Source organism: Bos grunniens, chromosome 10 (assembly GCF_055505025.1).
Source record: "Bos grunniens cultivar Pamir isolate PY7600 chromosome 10, Bosgru_T2T1.0, whole genome shotgun sequence".
Taxonomy (NCBI): domain Eukaryota; kingdom Metazoa; phylum Chordata; class Mammalia; order Artiodactyla; family Bovidae; genus Bos; species Bos grunniens.
The window spans coordinates 18,431,621-18,452,371 of record NC_141174.1 but is presented as its reverse complement, the minus strand read 5'-3'; the positions used below and the strand labels follow the sequence as shown (position 1 = coordinate 18,452,371).

Genomic DNA, 20,751 nt, shown 5'->3' with positions numbered 1-20,751 from the left:
GGTCCCTGGGATTCTCCAGGCAAGAACACTGGAGTGGGTTGCCATTTCCTTCTCCAATGCGTGAAAGTGAAAAGTGAAAGGGAAGTCGCTCAGTCGTGTCCAACCCTCAGCCACCCCATGGACTGCAGCCTTCCAGGCTCCTCCGTCCATGGGATTTTCCAGGCAAGAGTGAGTACTGGAGTGGGGTGCCATTGCCTTCTCCGGGTAAACTTCTAGCACAAGCAGATTCTGCATGTTGTAAGTCTTCTAGCACAGAGTTAGAAACCATCTGCAGCCTACTTTCCTCACTGTTCTCAGCAAGCTGTTGTTACTTTTCCCTGTCTATACCCCACTTCACCCACACTTAGTCCGGTTTTACCTGTGCATGAGATCATCCTATGCAACCACCCACATTTTCTTTTTCTTTTTACATTTTTTTTGTCGCTGCACTTCACATGCAGGATCTTTCTTAGTTCTCAAACCAGGGGCTGAAGTGCTTCCTGCCGTGGAAGCGCAGAATCTTAACACTGGACCACCAGGCAAGTTCCCATCTGCATTTTCAGTTCCCTATATGCGCTGACCTCAGAGACCCAATTGTTCCCCCCAAACTTGGTTTTTTTCTCTGACCCTGTAATGGACACATACTGTCTTTCCACTGAGATGGCGCAGGAGCGTACAAGACTGTTGCTCGGTGTCCTCATTCTTCTTATGAAACAGCTGGTGGAGGATCCTCTTAATCACGGGGTAAGTGGCAGCACCTTCCAGAGCCAGGCACTGAGCTGCAGCCCAGCTGTCCACGGTATTACCTGCCCCAGTGAGGTGAAAAGGGCCAGATAGCCATCTCTTCTCCCCACAGAGAGAACAGCTTCTGGGTTGGTACACAAGACTGCTACTTGCTTCACTTCCCTGTACCCCCTCAGTCTGATATTCAATCTCTAATTTAAATCACATTTAAATGGATCATATCGAGGTTCTAAATGTAGGTTGAAAATCTTAACCTGAAGAGTCAAATCCTAAAATGTTTTTGTTTGGTAACAGTGCAGTAAGTCACTTCTGGCCTGAGTGAACAGTTGTTCCTCTCGCTAGAGACTGGGAAGTCTGGAGTGGAAGCTTTCTTAAGACAGACGGATCAAGTTGTTGAGTGTCTCTGTGCAGAAGGCCAAACTGGTCAGACAGTTGTCCTCCACCCCTGCCGCCATGCAAGGAGCAAGTCCGTCTTTCAGAGTAGTTAGGTACCAGAGCCTATCAACATCAGAGAGAACCTTTTGCTGGTATTACACCAACAATGCATTTGGACATTAATGTAAGTTAATGTGCAAAAATGGAACCATGATGTGTTCAAGTGGGTTTTTTAATTTTTAGAACGTACTCTTTAATCTTGTTACATTATCTTTTCAATTGAAAAATCTAACAGGAAAGGGGACATGGTTTAGTCAAATGCATCTGTGACACGGTTAGCCCAGGTACCACTTGGTGGCAGTGTACCTGTCTTGTAAAGTACTTGGGAGGAAGAAATCCTCTTATCTAAAATAAATGTATGACGGCGGAGAGGAAGGGATCAGGAAAAGCTGATGGTGAGATGTTCTTTCTTTACTCCATATTTCCAGGTCGTTACTCACCCTTCAGAAGGACAGTCTGCATGATTTCCTGGGCAAGAGGATTATGTGACTGTATGGCATACTGGCATACTGCTGCTGCCATCCGCACATTGGCATTCTTGTCACAAAGAGCAGCCATTAGCGGGGGCTGTAGAACCTCTGGCAAGTCCTGAATAGATAAGGCTTTCATAGTTTCCTTGTCTGTGATCAAAAGAGAGCCAGTAAGAGGGTGTTAGCTAGCTAGTCCCTTTGCTTTTCTCTAAAACACAGCTTTTCCCGTAGCCACATGGGGGCCATTTCAGCCTCAGTTGCAGATGCTTACTGCTACTTAATTAGAATTTAGCTGAACCCCTACAATGGGTGGGATTTTAAGGCTAACTTTTGTGCTGGGTATTCCTGTTCTCACATCTTTATCATCTGGTCTCTGCAGAGCTGTATTCAGGCCAAATGAATATGTTTCCTGCTAGGCTATGGTGACTATTACCATGAGTTTTAGTGATGAAAATCAATTTTTGTAATTTTAGTAATAATAGCAAATATATTTAGGTAGTACTTTGCCACTTGATAGTGCTTCGTATTCATTATCTCATTTAGTCTTCTAACCCTCACTGAAGCAGGCAAGGCAGGTATTACTGTGGAGCTCACCTGAAACGTGTTTTTCAGGAATCCTTTTAGGTCTAACTAAATAGCCTCACCGGAGAAGGCAATGCACCCCACTCCAGTACTCTTGCCTGGAGAATCTCAGGGACGGGGGAGCCTGGTGGGCTTCCGTCAATAGGGTCGTACAGAGTCAGACACGACTGAAGCGACTTAGCAGCAGCAGCAAACAGCCTCACAACTCTATCATAGGCCATACATGCCACTAGTCTTCAGAAGGAAATGGGACGGGAACATAGTTTGCCCACAGGGAAGCATCAGGTGTTCCTTTTGGCAAGAGTTCTTGAGAATGGTTTGTCTAGCACTCTGGGGACAGCTCAGGAGCATAGAATCGACTCCAGGCATAAGTCTTATGTTCCACCAGAGTTATTATCTCTTTTATATAACAACTCCATAGATGTAATTCCAGGGTCCTCAAAGGTCCTGCCTTGATAAGTCACAGCATTCCTGGGAGCCTGGAGGATGGTATCTCCTTCAGGCATGTATGTTTAACGTGTAGTTCTTGCCAGTACAAATGTCATTTAGCAGTCAGGGTTCATTTTCATCATAAGCTATGCGGCCTGTGAAGATAATTTCTGTCCTTACCAGGTTATCGGGGCAACAGGTAGGCATCTAACTAAAGCTCATTTCTCAAGTAGAAGGGGAAAGTGTTGTGTTAACTTTTTGTCCACAACTATCCTCCCATTTTTAGTATGAAGTTCAGAGAGGATAAGTGACTTCCCAAGATGCGGCAGAGCAAGACGTATAGCTAAGATTTTATATAAAATTTCTCATTTGTCCTTTTTACCACTACTGTAAGCCACTATGCCATATGTTTAGAAAGGGCAAGATGAAATATGTGCCTGTGAGGGGATCAGATGGAAGTCAATTAAGTATTTCAAGAAATAATGAGTAAGATGATATTCTTTGGGAAGATGTGGGGAGGAAACAAGACAAATCAAAATCTCAACACCCAGGAAAGGGATCACATGAAAGGGAAAGACAAAGGTGTTCTTTGTATGTGGAGATCTGGAGATAAGGTAATATCTCTTCCCACCTATGGAAGGTTTTCTCTATGCCAGGCACTAATATATATCACCCCACTTAATACTCAAGAAAATAAGCAGTTAAAAAATGTGTATGTGTGGAAGCATGGGCTTCCCAGGGGCTACAGTGGTAAAGAATCCTCTTGCCAGTATGGGAGATGCAGGTTCAATCCCTGGGTCAGGAAGATCCCCTGGAGTAGGAAGTAGCAACCCACTCCAGTATTCTTGCCTGGAGAATCCCTTACTGCTATGTTGAAAAAATTAAATTAAAAATTTAAATTAAAAAAATTAAATTAAAATTACTGCTATGTTGAAACATGAGTATATTATGGACAGAGGACCCTGGTGGGCTACAGTCCACAGGGTCGCAAAGAGTCGAATGTGACTGAGCACGTGTGTGGAAGTGTATAGCAGGGGGGTGGGGTAAGGGAAGACTCCTTGGAGGAGGTGACATCTTAGCTGAAAGTTGAGGGGCATGTATAGAAGTTGATCAGGTCAAGAGAGAGAGAAAATTTCCTAGCAGGGGGAGCAACAGATTTGAAAAGCTGGCGTTTAAATGCTCATACCTGGAACTCAGTAGACTGGAAATAAGTGAAAAGAAACCTTAAAAACTTGACAATTTTGTAGAGATAAAATTAGTCCCCACCTCTAAGAAGTTCCTTGCCTGGTAGAGATAGCAGAAAAGTAAACAGACAATTATGACAGAATGATAAATATAAGGACAGAATAATATTAGGATGCTACCAGCAGCAGAGAAGGAAAAAATGTCAGCCCAGGGTATACACAAAAGGCGGTATCTGAGAGGGCACTTGGGGGTTAGTAAGAGTCAGTGGGTTTTATGTCTTTTTAATAGCATTTTATAGTTTCTGTCATCTGAGTCCTGTGTCTTGTTAAACCAGCTCCTCGGTAGATTATAGTTCTAGCTCTTGTAGACGGGAAATGTTCCTTTTTTAACTGTTTATCGCTAGCAAAGAAAAATGCTATTGACATTTCTTTTTCAAAAGGTTATACAGCCATTGGGGAAAATGGCCAAGTTTTTAATTCATTTTACAAAACTAGTAAAAACTAGTTAACAAAACTTAACAAAAATAGTGTAAATAAACACAAAATTACCAATTTCATTTACAAATATATTAAAACATTTTAAAATAAGAACAAATCAAATCCAGTGGAGTAATAAGAGAATGATCCATTAGGATTTATTCTAAGATTTTAACACTAGAATTCGTTATAACCACAAATTAAAGGAGAAAAAACTAGAAAATGGCTGGTAAAATTCAACACTCATTTTTGTAATAAATAGAAAAACCTACATATATGTTGTCATGTGTTTGTAAAAGCACAGAAAGTTGTAGAATGCCAAACTAAACATTGTATACCCTGGAAATGGCATGGGGTGGGACTGGGGCTGGGAGGTGGGTTGGAAGGAACCTCTTTTTAAACTCCTCTGTGTTGACTGATAATGACACTTTGTATTTCTTTTGTAATAAAAATAAATGTTTATGAAAGCAGAATCCATAGAATCTATTGGTCAATTAGTTGTGGGGAGAGGAAGGACTTTTGTCCAGGCTGACTCCCAGGGTTCTGACTCAAACTGGCTGGGTTATGGGGCTGCTGGTTGCTATGTGGGATGTGAGGAGGGGTCTGATGGCAAGAGTGATGAGTTTAGTTTGGGACATGTTGAGTTTGAGACTGTAAAGAAGGCCTAAATTGCAGTCGGGAGAAAAGTGTGTGCATACACATACATATATACATATTCTCTTTGGTTATTATGAATGGGATCTCTCAAGGCAGAACAATGTGAACTTGCTTGTGAACTACTAAGCATCCAAGGGTGATGAAATTAGTGCAAAAAAGCACTAGATCAAAAGTCAGGAATTTTAAACTCATCTCTGTTGCTGAGAAGTTGTGTATATTCAGGCCAGTCTCTGGGTCTTTGTTTCCATTTTGTGAAATAATCTCAGATAAGCTCCAAGGTCCCCGCCAGTTCAAAACTTCTATGGTTCTATGGATTGCTTATATTCTCGAGCAGTCCCGCTGTGGCTCTTACCGGAGTCCCCTTGACTGATGGCAGCACGGGGCCGTTCTAAAGCAGCTGTGGCACAAGTGACGATGGCTTGGATCCGGACGTCATCGTGGATGTCCACCAAGCTCTGCAGCAGGCCCTCAATGGTCTTATGGTGCCACTCGATGACTACACCACAGGAGGAGAATTAGAAGAAGACCACTTAGGGTTAGATATTGTGTTACAGACAGGTGACAAGAAGGCCCCTTCCCCTAGGACAATCCAAGCACAACAGCGCAGAAGCATAAAGGGCCCCACAGATGCCACCCTGAGGAAGTTATTTCTTTGATGCTCCCTGAATCTTCTTAAGGTAGTAAGTGTTAGTCACTCAGTCGTGCCTGACTCTTTGTGACCCCATGGACTGCAGCCCACCAGACTCCTCTGTCCATGAGATTTTCCAGGCAAGGATACTGGAGTGGGTTGCCATTTCCTTCTCCAGGGCATCTTCCCAACCCAGGGATCGAACCTGGGTCTCCTGCACTGTAGGCAGATTCTTTACCAACTGAGCTGAATCTTCTTAGGTATTAATAATTCTCGAACAAAACTCCTCCCAATCCCATCCTGTATTCTATCTTTTTTGTTTGTTTAAATAATTTCTTTCTTTCTTTTTTTTTTCCCTCATTGCATGGCTTATGGAATCTTAATTCCCTGACCAGGGACCGAACCTGGGTCCACAGCAGTGAAAGCCTGAGTTTGAACCACTAGACCACCAGGGAATTCCCATAAATAACTCTTCATTGTTATCATCTGGAAAATGGAACAATAAGACAGTGATCAAGGGTACTTTGCCCTCTTTATAGGGGCTTCCCAGGTGATGCTAGTGGTAAAGAATCTGCCTGTCAATGCAGGAGGCACAAGAGACACGCGGGTTTGATTCCTGGGTGGGGAAGGTCCCGGAGGCTAGCCTGGCAACCCACTCCAGTACTCCTGCTTGGAAAATTCCATGGATAGAGGAGCCTGGTGGGCTAGAGTTCATGGGGTCACAAAGAGACATGACCAAACACAGCATGTGAAAGTGAAAGTCACTGAGTCGTGTCCAACCGTTTGCCACCCCATGGACTATACAGTCCATGGAATTCTCCAGGCCAGAATACTGGGCTGGGTAGCCTTTCCCTTCTCCAGAGGACCTCCCCAACCCAGGGATCAAACCCAGGTGTCCTGCATTGCGGGGAGATTCTTTACGAGCTGAGCCACAAGCATAGCTACACTTTTTATAGGCGTGAGCTTTTGTTTCAGTGCTCCCATCACCTGTAGGTGCTCCCTACTGGTAGTTTTTACTCAGAATCTCTTTTTCAACCTTTTTGTTTATCTGAACCAGTTTACGTGATGGATCACCTCTTCTTTCCTGTACTAACTAAACTAGTTTTTCACGTTCTGAAAGCCAGCAGCCCTTGAGTCCTCAAATCTTGCAGTTTTCGACAGTCCTTGTTGGGCCCTTCCTTTGCTCCAGGCACATTATTCTGGAATCTGTGAAGGCAAAGTAAATGTGTGCTAATTCCAAATTTACAAATGAATTTTGGAGAGCCAATTGCAGTTTCTTTTGATCACTGCTTTTCAATTGCTTGGGCAGCATATTTACCCTTTTTTTCATGCATCATGTATTGAGTGTGACATTTCAGGGGTCAGTAAGATAGGGTCTCTGCCTGTGAAGAGTTCTCTGGGTAGTGAGTTTCCACAAATTACTGGTGTAGAACCTGCCCATGTGAAAAGCATCCAGATGAATGCAACTGCCATTGTATGAAAAGCTCTTACCTAGTCTAGCCTTGATAAGGCAACCAGATTTTTATTCTTTCATAAGAGAGGGATGGATTTTCAAAGATTGAGAAATACTTGGCCAAGGTGAGAACTTCTTCCTTCAAAAATCACTGCTATGTCAGGACAATCAGCCCCACCCCCCCGCCCCTGCACCCCTCCTTCACTCACTTAGAGCCCAGGCCATCTTCCATTCCTGCAGCATCCTTCGCAGGACCACCAGTTCCCAAGACACATTCTCCTTCAGTGACTCTGCTTGCTTCTTCAGTTTCCTGGTCTTCACAGACATGTCCTTCTCACCCACCTTCAGCAGCAGATCCTTGGCCGGTGTGGGCAAAGCTGTCCAGCGCATGGCTCCTTTCACAGGCTTGCAAGCTGTGCAGGGTGACAGTATGAGGTATTATGCCCATTGCTCTGGGCCTGAGTTCCCAGCCAGCATCACATGCCTATTCCTAGCTAGTACCAATGCAAAACAAAACAGTCAAGAGCCAGCTTTCCTGTGATTATGTAGAAAACTGGGTACAAGTCCCATTGGGAGTCATGACAGGTGGTGACTACAGACATGATAAAGCCATGATGATAGGCGGAGAAATGTAGGGAAGAAAAGATAAGGTACATACAAACCTTTATATATGTTTAAGAAATCTTTAGGAACATAAATATATTTATATGTAATAAGATTTGCTCATAAAACTCAATATTTGATATATTGTCATTAAAAGTAGGATATAATTGGCCATTAATTCCTAATGTCTTGTTTCCTTTTTAGTGTTCCTAATTTGGGAGGAGGAGTGGGATAATAAGCTACTAAGGGTTTACAAGCAAACACCCTCTTCCAACAACACAAGAGATGACGCTACACATGAACATCACCAGATGGTCAATACTGAAATCATATTGATTACATTCTTTACAGCCAAAGATGGAAAAGCTCTATACAGTCAGTAAAAACAAGACCGGGAGCTGACTGTGGCTCAGCTCATGAACTCTTTATTGCAAAATTCAAGAACTGAAGAAAGTAGGGAGACCATTAGACCATTCAGGTATGACCTAAATCAAATCCCTTATGATTATACAGTGGAAGTGCCAAATAGATTCAAGAGATTAGATCTGATAGAGTGCCTGAGGAACTATGGACAGAGGTTTGTAACACTGTACAGGAGGCAGTGATCAAGACCATACCCAAGAAAAAGAAATGTAAAAAAGCAAAATGGTTATCTGAGGAGGGCTTACAAATAGCTGAGAAAAGAAGAGAAGCTAAAGGCAAAGGAGAAAAGGAAAGATATACCCATTTGAATGCAGAATTCCAAAGAATAGCAAGGAGAGCTAAGAAAGCCTTCCTCACTGATCAGTGCAAAGAAATAGAGGAAAACAATAGAATGGGAAAGACTAGAGATCCCTTCAAGAAAATTAGAGATACCAAGGGAAAATTTCATGCAAAGATGGGCACAATAAAGGTATGGACCCAACAGAAGCAGAAGATATTAAGAAGAGGTGGCAAGAATACACAAAGAACTATACAAAAAAGATCTTCATGACCCAGATAAACATGATGATGTGATCACTCACTTAGAACCAGACATTCTGGAATGCGAAGTCAAGTGGGCCTTAGGAAGCATCATTACGAACAAAGCTAGTGGAGGTGATGGAATTCCAGTGGAGCTATTTCAAATTCTAAAATATGATGCTGTGAAAGTGCTGCACTCAACATGCCAGCAAATTTGGAAAACTCAGCAGTGGCCACAGGACTGGAAAAGGCATTTTCATTCCAATCCCAAAGAAAAGCAATGTCAAAGAATGTTCAAACTACTGCACAATTGCACCCATCTCACACGCTAGCAAAGTAATGCTCAAAATTCTTCAAGTGAGGCTTCAACAGTACAAGAATCAAGAACTTCCAGATGTTCAAGCTGGTTTTAGAAAAGGCAGAGGAACCAGAGATCAAATTGCCAACATCTGCTGGATCATCAAAAAAGCAAGAGAGTTCCAGAAAAACATCTATTTCTGCTTTATTGACTACGCCAAAGCCTTTGACTGTGTGGATCCAACAAACTGTGGAAAACTCTTCAAGAGATGGGAATACCAGACCACCTGACCTGCCTCCTGAGAAATCTGTACACAGGTGAAGAAGGAACAGTTAAAACTGGACATGGAACAACAGACTGGTTCCAAATTGGGAAAAGAGTACATCAAGGCTGTATACTATCACCCCGCTTATTTAACTTCTATGCAGAGTACATCTGGAGAAGGCAATGGCACCCCACTCTAGTACTTTGTCTGGAAAATCCCATGGATGCAGGAGCCTGGTAAGCTGAAGTCCATGGGGTCACTAAGAGTCGGACACGACTGAGTGACTTCACTTTCACTTTTCACTTTCATGCATTGGTGAAGGAAATGGCAACCCACTCCAGTGTTCTTGCCTGGAGAATCCCAGGGACGGGGGAGCCTGGTGGCTGCCGTCTATGGGGTCACACAGAGTTGGACATGACTGAACTGACTTAGCAGCAGCAGAGTACATCATGTGAAATGGCGGGCTGGATGAAGCACAAGCTGGAACCGAGATTTCTGGGAAAAATATCAATAACCTCAGGTATGCTGATGACACCACCCTTATGGCAGAAAGCAAATAAGATCTAAAGAGTCTCTTGATGAAAGTGAAAGAGGAGAGTAAAAAGTTGGCTTAAAACTCAACATTCAGAAAACTAAGATCATAGCATCATGGCAAATAGATGGGGAAACAATAGAAACTGTGAGAGACTATTTTCTTAGGCTCCAAAATCACTGCAGATGGTGACTGCAGCCATTAAATTAAAAGATGCTTGCTCCTTGGGAAAAAAGCTATGACCAACCTAGACACTATATTAAAAAGCAGAGACATTATTTTGCTGACCAAGGTCCATCTAGTCAAAGCTACATTTTCCAATAGTCATGTATGGATGTGAGAGTTGGACTACAAAGAAAGCTGAGCGCTGAAGAATTGATGCTTTTGAACTGTGGTGTTGAAGACTCTTGAGAGTCCCTTGGACTGCAAGGGGATCAAAGCAGTCAATCCTAAAGGAAAGCAGTCAATCCTAAAGGAAATTAGTCCTGAATATTCACTGGAAGGACTGAAGCTGAAGCTGAAGCTTCGGTACTTTGAGTACTTGATGTGAAGGGCTGACTCATTAGAAAAGACCCTGATGCTGGGAAAGACTGAAGGCAGGAAGAGAAGGGGACGACAGAGGATGAGATGGTTGGATGGCATCACTGACTCGATGCATATGAGTTTGAGCAAGATCTGGGAGCTGGTGATGGACAGGGAAGCCTGGTGTGCTGCAGTCCATGGGGTTGCAAAGAGTCAGACACAACTGAACTGACTGAACTGAGGGGTTTACAAGTGCCTTGCTGTATAATTGATTAGTGTCTCAGTTTTTTGTTGTTGTTGCTTTTTTGGCCATGCCTGGCAGCATGTAGGATCATGGGTCCCCAAACTTGGATGGAACCTGGCCCCCTGCAATAGAAGCGTGGAGTCTTAACCACTGGACCACCAAGAAAGTCCCTAGTGTCTCAGTTTTAATGAGGCAGCTGTAGCCCTGGAAGATGACTTGCCAAGATCCAATCCAAGGCTTTGCTACATGCTTTCATCACCACTTTATAATGGTAGCCCTCAACAAGGAGGGTGTATGTGTGAGTTTGGTGGAAACTGCCTAGACCTGCCATCATTAGCACCTTGTCTACTCTTGTGGCTGTTTCCTGTAGAGCCAAGCAACACGAGAGGCAGGTTAGGGGCTGGTGGGAAAAAGAATGGGTCACTACTACTGCTAGTTCCTGCATACAGGGGGCCCATCTGAAGAGACACTGCCAAGAAAAGAGTCATGGGCAATGGAGATATAGTCTCTTGGAGGATGGGCACTTTTGTTTCAGAAGTTGATTTCTTGATTAACTCCTTTCCCTCTTCCTCAACTAACATACAGAATGAAGAATGATATACTCATGAAATAGAAATTTAAAACACCAGTTGACCCTAAAGCCTGAAGCAGGTATGGGCCTGAGAATGGAGTGGGAGGGTAGAGCGCTACATCAGAAGTTTAATGTACTTCCTTTGGAACTATTAGGCCAGATCTGTCTTGTTAGTGATTACTGGCCCTAAACTGCTTGGTTATACTTAAGTTCTTGGTTAACCGCTTGGTTATACTTAATTTCAGCTGTTTGGGCCACAGAGGCTTTTCCTTGTTATAGTTAATATCTTATAATCTTATGAGATGATTCTTAGTTAGTTGGGAGGGACTCCCCTAGATGCTGATGGTGTCCCCACCTGCAGAAAAGGGACCTTAAAGAAACAGGCCCACTTCCATCTTTACTCCCATTATCAGTATCAGCTTCCTGCTTACTTGATTCAGGAACTGGCTGAGAAGTCCACCTTTCTGGGGTTTCAGGGAAGACCTTATATAACTGCTTGATGTATCCATTGAGATTTTCCAGGAGAATTTGGTCTCTCTTTGCACCAATCTGGTGGACGATCTGAACTTCATCTGTGAACAGATAAAGAAATAATGAGTCCTTAGAACCCCCTCCTCCTCTCTTCCTGGGTTTTTGGTCACCAGGATCAGACCGAATTTCCTTTTATTTCCCCCAAAAAATTCCATTTAAAAAACCAAATCAAATACAAAATGATCTAATTTCATATGAAGTTTTAAAATGCTAAATAAAAATTATTGCATGTTGATATATACATGGATGGCAAACTATAAGTAAAGCAAGGTAGTGGGTATGCCTGGTTAATGGGGACGATGGAGAAAGGATTCAGCAAGAAGCACACAGGAGACCCAGTTTCCTTTTGCCCTACTCTAGCCTCTGGTACTCACGGCTACTGTGCTTCGGGGACATCCCTTGAAGGTGACTGTTGCTTGGAAGTATGAGCTGGTGGCCTCAAAATGGCCCAGAAACCAAGTCAGAACCTAACTTACAGGTATTGTCCCCTGTGAAAAGCTAGACACTAATGAAGATTTCCCTAATTCATCTCTCAGCAGTCATAAATACCTTCATCTGAATAATTTTGTTAAATACTTTAAGAAGACTTTCAGTTGAAAGCAGTTTAGGAACAAGATGGGGGTAGGGAAGAAGAAACAACTTGGAGCATGTGGGCCTAGACTGTGTATCCCGGAAGCCCAGGCATCTAAAAGCTAGTGGGACAGATGGGGAAGCTGGTGGGCACTGCGTGAGAAGCACTATATAGTTCCCATCTCTTTGAAGAGCATTTTAGTTGATATTGTTTTACAAATAAGGTACATGAGGCTCACAGGGATTATAATTTGCTGAAGGTTAGGAGGAGGGGGCTAAGCCAGGATTTAAACTCAGATCTCCAAAGTCTAGGATTTTTCTTTGAACACAGCACCTCAGTGGGGGAATAATCTCAGTGAGAGAAGGGATAAGGGTGTGCAGAGAAGAGGTAGGTTGTTCCCAAAGCCACATCTTGCTTGCTCTGCCATCCTACCCTCCACTACCTCCTCAGTAAGCATGAGGGGAAGAAGAAGAAGCATAAGAGATGGGGAAGAAGAAGTCCCGTCCCCATTGGATACCTACTCCCTATCCCCACCGTCCATCCCCCTACCCCCTGCCCAAAACCTTCCCATGTTAGTTAACCAGGAGATGTTCCCATGAACACCTGGTTCATCCAGGGCCTCTCATCCACATCCATGACGCCTCCAGCTCCCTGCTACCTTCCACCTCCCTGCTCCATGTCCCCTCAGCCCCGACTACAGGACCCCAGCTCCATTACCGAAATAAATCTCCTGTTCAAAGGTGTTGTCTGTGGAGTAAGCAAACTTTCCAGCTCGGGGATTCACCTGTCGAACGTGGCTCTGGCTTGGGGGCTTGTAGAGGCTCCCCTTTTCATCTATTTCCTCAGCCGTCTTATTCATGCCAGGCATGGTTTCAGCTATCTGCACTTGCGGCAAGTAATTTGGCAGTCTTGGAAGGATTGAGAGGGGGAGAAAGGGAGGACAGGTAGCTTTAAAATCGGTGCCCTTAGAGGGTGCCTGGACTTGGGGAAGGGAGCCCACCTCCTCCATGACCTCACTTTATCTCTCATGTGTGGTTGTTCAGTGGACAGACTGTAAGCTCTTTAAAGGATAGGTCCCAGCTGTCTCATTTACGTTGTATTCCCAGCACTTCGCAGAGTGCCTGGAAAGTAGTGGGAGTGCAATGTGTATTTGTGCAATAAATGAAGGAATAAATATTGCCACTTATTTTTTTTTTTTTTTGGCCACTTATTTTTTAGCTCACTTCTAGGAATCAGGGCTGTTACAGCTCCAGTCTTCCTTCTAGTTATAAATGAAAAGGAAGCCACGTGAGAAATGCATAGCAATCCTCCTCTTCTCTCAGCTTGTTTAGTTCTCCATCCTGCTGCCAGTCAGTTTTTGAGTGAGTGACACACTGGCTCCTTATTCAGAGTAAGGTGGGACCAAACCTCAGAACCACGAGGTCTCTGCCTTCCTCACTCTCACCACGGACACATTTCTAGGAGCCCCTGGTTAGTACCTGGAACAGCAGAATGGCTCTGCTGGGAAAGGCTAAGAATTCCTTCCTTTAAAGGCAGTGGTACTCAACTGGGAGCAGTTTGTCCTTCAGAGGGACATGTGTCAACATCTGGGGACATCTTTGGTCGTCACAGGGAGAGAGTGCTACTGGCTTCCAGTAGGATGCTGCCAAACATCCTACAGTGCACAGGGCCGCTGCCCCCAACACAGAATTATCCAACCCGGGATACCAAGAGGGCCGAGGTTGAGAAATCTTACTTTGTGGAAGTCTTAGTAGATTGGTGGTGGAAAACACAAGAGATTAATGGGAGAGTTCTGCAATGTGGAATGCGAGCCCACCTGGGAGTCCTTGAAGGGGAACCAGGGATTCTCAAAGGCATGCCCGAGGCCCTGGCTAGCCTACCGATAATAGACGGGAAGCAGCAGCTCTGGCTTCTTTTCCTCCTGGGTGGGCAGGACGACACTTCGACCCTCAAATTCTGCCGTCTCTTCTTCCTCCAGCTGTTTCAAGAGGTCCAGGTCACTGGAGGAAGTGAGCTCGTCGCGGATATGGCTCCAGTCGTACTGTTGGCGCAAGAAGCTCTGCCACTTACTGGTGGACACCCCTGGCCTTGGAGGACGCTTGTTCTGGATCCATCGGGCAGTGCGCTTGTTCAGCTTTTCCAGCACCACGGCCTCCCAGGCTCTGGCCTCCTTCTCAGGAGGCGGAAGCCAGGTTTCCCTCTCCTCCAGGTTCACTTCTGGAGCAAGTGACAGGTCCAGCATGTCCAGCTCCCCACTTGGATGAAGACTGAGGGGGCTAGATGCCTCCTGGCCTGCACTAGCTGGCTTTGACTTCTTCAGTTTTGTAAGATTGGCATAGCTTTCTGTCTTCATAGCCTGGGAGGTGACCTTTGTTGGGGGACCTGGAGAATCCGAGACCTTGAGGCAGATGGGCTTCTTCTCAGGCGGGGCCTTCCTGACCTGGCGAGGCTGAATGATGCCACTGGCGTCGTAGAGATGGTCAAAGCTGTACTGGCTGTAAGGGACGCTGGGCAGCCCTCGCTGCCACACCACCTCCTGAGAAAACGTCAGGTTTGCACTGGCCTTGTTCAGGTATTTGTTCTTGAGGTGTGCACAGTGCTGTGGGCTGAAGTGGAAGACTGGAGGCACACCGGAAACGGAGGCACATTCCTTTTTGTTTCTTGGTTTTACATTGGAGAAAATCATGCCCCATCCCAGCCGTGGGAGGAGTGACTGAGGGAAACGGTGTGGAAGAATGGTCTTTCCCTTTTCCGTTCTAGTCATTGTTTCCCAGCAAATGCCTCCTTCCAGGCTGTCTGGTCCAGAAGAGGGCCTGGGGGCATGACCAGGCATCTGTTAAGGGGACGGGAGGAACTGATAAGAGCTCTAGGTCAGTAGAAGTTGGTGGCCCATAGCAGTCAGTAAGAAAAGACTTGGAGAAGAGATGAGGGAGCAGGGAGAAGCCCTGTGAGTTAGAAAGACAAAAGAAAGAGTTGCTGCAACAATCAAAATATTCCTTGTGTCAGGCCTTTGCTTCTGGTTCTCACATTTGTCCCAAAGCTCAGCCCCTCATCTCCTGAGAGATTATTACCTTTTAACAGTATCTCATGCTTCCAGTTTTCCCCCAAACGTGGCTTTATCCCTGTTCAAAAAACTTACAGTGCAAAGTTCAGACAACATAGCCTGGCATTCAGGGCTCTCCTTGAGTATGACCTGTTTATGACCTTGTCCTGACATAACCTCTCCTCCTGACTCTTTAGCTCTTCTCTGAGTGTCCATCACAAGTCCGTCACAGAAGGATGCATCCTTCTGTGTCCTGTACATGAAATTCTGTCCATTCTTCCAGGACAGCTCAGTTCCTGCCTACTCTGTAATTCTTTGTTGACCTATCCAGGCCTCCATGTCACACAAATTTACAAACCTCACCTAGTCCATTTCAGTTATTTTAACTTTTACCCTGTGACACCTTGTGCCATTAAGTATTTGACTCCTTAACAGCACCATAAGGACAGTATCTCCAGTCTGCTCTTTCAGTATCACCCAGTACTTTTCCATATTGCTACACTGTCTTCACTGTTAAAATGTTTTACAGCTGCAGAATGTTTTATCAAGGAGATAAATCACCTTAGCTCTTGACTATTGGGCAAGCTGTTTCTGGGTTTTAGCTAGCAAGGAAAATTCTATAGAGGACAAATGCCTGATGCTCGTGCTTTTTTTTTTTTTAAAGAAATGTTCCTTCTGAAGCACTTCCTTAGCCTAATAACGATAATTGATAGCTATAGAGTACTTTGCTAAGAGCTTTACACCAGGTTGATATTATGGTCTTTATTGCTTGTGGGAAGAAGCTGAGGCTCAGAGGGGTTGGTAAATTACTTCAGATCACACTGGCCATAAATAGAAGAGTCAGACTTTACAGTCAGCTAACAGATCCAACCTCAGAGCACTTAACTCTGTGCCACACTGGCTTTGGCCCATGCTCAACTCCACTCCCCACCATGGCACTGTGTTGGCCTTGCCATTTTCAGGGGCAGGTAGGGCCTCCCCACCCAACATGTAATCATGAAAGTGAGATCATTTTCCTGTCATGCTGAGTGCCAACTCCTGCCTTTCCTGCCCTGTGCACAGGGTACCCTTTAGCCTAGATCTGACTCCTCTCTCTTCCCTTCACAACACCCAGAAATAGTACCTGCTGTTTTTAGGGCTTGATTTATCCCACTGTCTTTGTATTAAATCTGACCTTTTGGTGAGTTTCTTTTTGTGAAGGGCTAGCTTTGACATAGTTGTCACTAGGTCAGAATTAATAACCTAACTTAAACTAAGTCACACATGATTAATGTGATGTCCCTCCCTGAGTGTTTGAGCATAAGATTAAATTTAGTTGCTTCATCTCTTCACAATCACAAAGGCCACATAGCCACAGGGCACTGAGTATTTTTTAAAGTCAGATTAAAAAAAAATTAGGGCAAGGCTAAAGCGTGTTCACAAGGCGGTATTTTTCTTTGCACAGTGTCTGTTCTGCCTGGTGGAAAATGAACTGCTTAGATGAAAACAGTATTAGTGCACTTCTGCCTTTTGTACTGCCTAATACAACATCTCATCATTCTTAACCTATCAATGTGTTTGTATCTTGCTTCTAAGTCAGGGGGCATTTTGAGCCCAAACACTTGCAAAACTGAATGAGGACTGGTTTTGCCCCAATATGGAATGATTTGGGGTGTCCCCAGATATAAGCCCTTTAGCCTGTGACATATACAATCTTTGGTCACAATGTTATCATCCCAGAAAGAACACGATATTATCATTATCAGTTACTATAAATTCTCAAGGAATAGTTACCATCATCTAAGATGATGGCTTGTTGAAAAAGAAGGAAACACATGTGGACATGTCTTTGTAAAGGAATTGGGACAGGACAAAATGTTCTAAGATTTGGTCAAAAGAGGTTTGTCAGGCAGATTCTGCAACTCCCAGCCAGGTTACTCGTGGCAAATGATTTAATAACCCTGGTTTGCCTTGTTGTTCAGTCGCTCAGTCATGTCCTCCTTTTTGGGACCCCATGGACTGCAGCACGCCAGGCCTCTCTGTCCTTTACCATCTCCCAGAGCTTGCTCAAACTCATGTCCATTGAGTCAGTGATGCCATCCAACTATCTCGTCTTCTAAGGTTTGCCTGAGTTTACCAATCTGAAAATAGAGTCTGACACCTGTTCTAATTTAGTGTTGATATGAAGGTAAAAATTAGGGGAACATGTATGAAAGTTCTTTGCAAGCTGCAAAGTATTACGTAACTGAGAGAAACTGTTATTATTGATTTAGAACATAGAGTACTATCCTTTAGAAGGCAAGTCTCTGGGACCCCACAGTTAGATGCACTGGGCATTAAAGGAAAAGTTTAGGAATACTAGGGCTCTAGGTAGTTAAGAGGGGGAAAAAAAGACCTACAAATGGAGTTTGGAAGCTCCATATTATCCAAACTTAAATGTTACCTGGACCAACACGGAGGCAGGGTCCCCTCCCAACAAATAGACCTTAAGAAGCAAAAGCAGAGTAGCAGGTCCCAGGTGCTTTTGTGCGAGGACAGCATAAAAAACTGAATAAATGGCATCATACAATTACTCAAACCTGGCATGACTGCAGACCAAGGCCCTGTAATCTGGTAAACAGCAACCACCATCATCATCTCTTGCACTTCTAGGAAGCTGACTGGATAGGCAGGAGTGGGGCTAGAAGGTTTATGCCTCCAGTTAAAACCTGATAGAAGAATCCAGACTCAAAATGGGTGCTGAGAGGTTCCAAATTTAGTTCCATTCTTCTTTTCATCTTTCCAGTCCTGTACCCTCACCCCCTGGTCTAGCCTTTATTCTGCAGAAATAGTTGAAGTAGGCTAATTAATGCATGCTAAAAGGAATAACTGAGCTTCCCTAGTGGCTCACTGCTGATGCTGGAGACACGTGTTTAATCCCGGATCTGGAAGATCCCCTGGAGAAGGAAATGGCAACCCACTCCAGTATTCTTGCCTGGAGAATTCCATGGACAAGCAGAGCTGGGCAGACGACAGTCCATGGGGTCGCAAAGAGTTGGATATGACTGAGCAACTAAACAGCAACAAAAAGAATAATATCTTGTTTTTTACCTCTGTTACTAAAGCAGTAGAAACTGCCACAGAAGGAAATGCTATAAGCCGTAGCACCATATCTTCTGAGAGTTTTAAAAAAGTAGTACACTCTCATTTCCACCTCCAGATTCTGAAGTTCTGAGGTAGGGCCCAAGAGGGGACACTCAGCTTCTGGGACAGTGCTTGTTAGATATGGCTAAAAGACTTTCTGCATCAAGATCACCTGAGGAGTTCATTAAAATGCAGACTCCTGTGTCCCACACTCTAGAATATTAACTCAGGAGGCTGCAAGTGAAGCCTAGAAATCTGCATTTTAACAACATCTCAGAGGTTTTTATACACATTAAATTTAGAGAAACTATAGCTCCAGGAGGTATCAATGGGATTTATGAAAGAAGCTTAGTTAGTGAGAAGAGTGGGATCAGGGAACACTTAACCAGGCTTACTTCAAATACCCTCTCTCTGCTGCCTCTTTCTTAACAGAAAGTTCCTTACATTTCCCCCCCTTTCTTTTTTTTTTTTCGGCTGTGCTGCATGGCTTACAGGATCTTAGTTCCCCAACCAGGGACTGAACCCCAGCCATGGCAGTGAAAGTGCCAAGTCCTAATGACTAAACCAAGAGGGTTGTCTCATAAGATTATTGTGGAAACTCTGGCACAGAGCCGATCCGTCACAACTGTTTTATTAATCGATGCCAAAAATGAGGTCCAGAGAGAAGACATGTAACTAAGATCACAGTACTAGTTAGTACCTAGCAAAACTGACACTTTTACACCTAATCCAAAATCTTTTCAACTACTTCTGACTGCTTCTCATAATTTATCTGATGCTAATAAGCTCCTTTCACATACTGACGAAGCAGCAGCAGTATTTTGAAATTACCTTCAAAGTGGCTTCCCACACACAATCTTCAACAGGAAATAAGGTTTTGCCATCTTAAACCTGACTTAGTTTTAGATTCCAAAGCTGCTTATATTGGTTACTAGGCAACCACCTCTTTAGGATTCCACAAGTCTACACACAGAACCTACAGGTTCAACCAGGAGTATCTTCAGCTATTTATTAAATTTCTTTCTTTGTAAATTGAGCTTTGGGAAATTATACTGTACTCACTGATCGGTGGCAAAATGGATTTCTCGGTCCTCCTTTGAAAAATAATGTCTAGGTCTATGCAGCTCAATATTATCCCCTCCACATCGGTTCAAAAGTCCTACTGAGAAAGAGACAAAGCAGGGGAACACATGAACACCCAGCTCTGGCATGCTTCAGACCAGCAGCCTAATGAAACAAATGGTAAAGCAGAATGAGTGTCTTTGGGGCCTTTCCCATTCTCTTTCTATTCTGCTCCTGTTTAATCTCCTTCCTTCACACAGTTCAGTTCCATCTCCTCTGCTTCCCAAATTCTGGCTGGGCTATCAGCCAATAACTGCCGAGGACCAGCCCCGGCTGATCCAGGGTATTCGAAGGAGAGACGGCCTAGGCGACTATTTATATGCTAATTAGAGATATAGAGAACAATAGAATGAGGATAGCTCAGTAGGAAAATTCAGTGGAGAAAAGAAGCTGAGTAGCTTGGTTTACGCGGGAGACCAATAAAACTTCAAGACAAGAAGTTTGCACCACTTACGTAGGCCGCAGGCGCCCTCTCGAATAGCGGAAGGTGTCTCACCCTAGACTCCTTCTCGAGTGGGTCTTAGAAGCCCAGGCATAATTAGTAAGCGTGGTGGGTTCCGCGCTCCAGATGGAGACTCAGCTGGAAGTTAAAGGGAAGAATGACATGGGGAGACCAAGCGCTGGTGAACAAGGCCCATAGCTTTATTTTTAACAGGGGCTTTTATACCCTAAGTTACACATAGAGGATAATAGGGGATGCAAAGTCAGCAGTCTTTGATTCTTATCAAAAACCAAGGTTTCTTTCCTGCAAATTTATCGTATACAAATGGTTTAGGTGATTTACATCATCTTCTGGCCAGAAGGCCTACTAACATTTTATGACTCTTGACAAGGACTTATCAACAAAGACTTATTTTCTCTAAGAGTAATTATTTTAAGGTTTGGCACCATCTTCCAAAGATAAAATTGCATTCCTATAGGGCGGATGTGTAATGGGCTTACAACAAAGAAAGAATTTATTACCTTAAGGGTCTAAAGTTACTAACACCAAGGCCACTACTTATTTTTTCTATATACCAACTATTAATTAATACACATTCAAGGATACAATTCAGGGGATGTGAAAACTTGGCAACAAGCATTGACTCATCAATGAAATCCTTTACTAGTTTATTCTGACAGTTTTTAACTCTCTGAGAGGCTCTAATCTATTTGAATATCTTAAGCTTCCCGTGCCTCTGGAGACTAGGAGACTGTAAACAATCGTATGCATAGCTGCAGGAGTCCGGGTAAACTTGTCAGGCGAGTTAGAGAGCCATCTGAGGGGTTTGGATTTAAACACTCCTAATTGCCCAGGAACTTTATTAATTGGAGCTGTAAGTTAACTCTTTGACAGAGAGAGAGAGATGGTGGTAGGGGACAGCCCC

At 44.0% G+C, this 20,751-nt stretch overlaps 1 protein-coding gene across 15 annotated transcripts in view; it reads right to left on the bottom strand.

Annotated features, from left to right (window-relative positions):
* The window catches only part of HEATR4 (HEAT repeat containing 4), a 48,528-nt gene that overhangs the window by 24,212 nt on the left and 3,565 nt on the right, over positions 1 to 20,751 (bottom strand). For 4 of the 15 annotated variants that reach the window (XR_015134030.1, XM_086319803.1, XM_086319805.1 and 1 more), the window contains exons 1-7: positions 13,998 to 17,377; positions 12,835 to 13,025; positions 11,447 to 11,587; positions 7,248 to 7,451; positions 5,310 to 5,453; positions 1,599 to 1,778; positions 625 to 785 (exon numbers count right to left, since the gene is read on the bottom strand). Coding sequence is in view for 8 of the 15 variants with exons in the window: in XM_086319803.1 (XP_086175929.1) it covers positions 625 to 785; positions 1,599 to 1,778; positions 5,310 to 5,453; positions 7,248 to 7,451; positions 11,447 to 11,587; positions 12,835 to 13,025; positions 13,998 to 14,950 (1,974 nt within the window). In the remaining 7 variants the exon portion in view is untranslated. Of the gene's footprint in view, positions 1 to 624; positions 786 to 1,598; positions 1,779 to 5,309; positions 5,454 to 6,659; positions 6,792 to 7,247; positions 7,452 to 11,446; positions 11,588 to 12,834; positions 13,026 to 13,997; positions 17,378 to 19,324; positions 19,425 to 20,751 lie in introns of those variants that run through there. The other 11 variants (XR_015134032.1, XM_086319809.1, XM_086319806.1 and 8 more) reach the window with 11 other exon arrangements.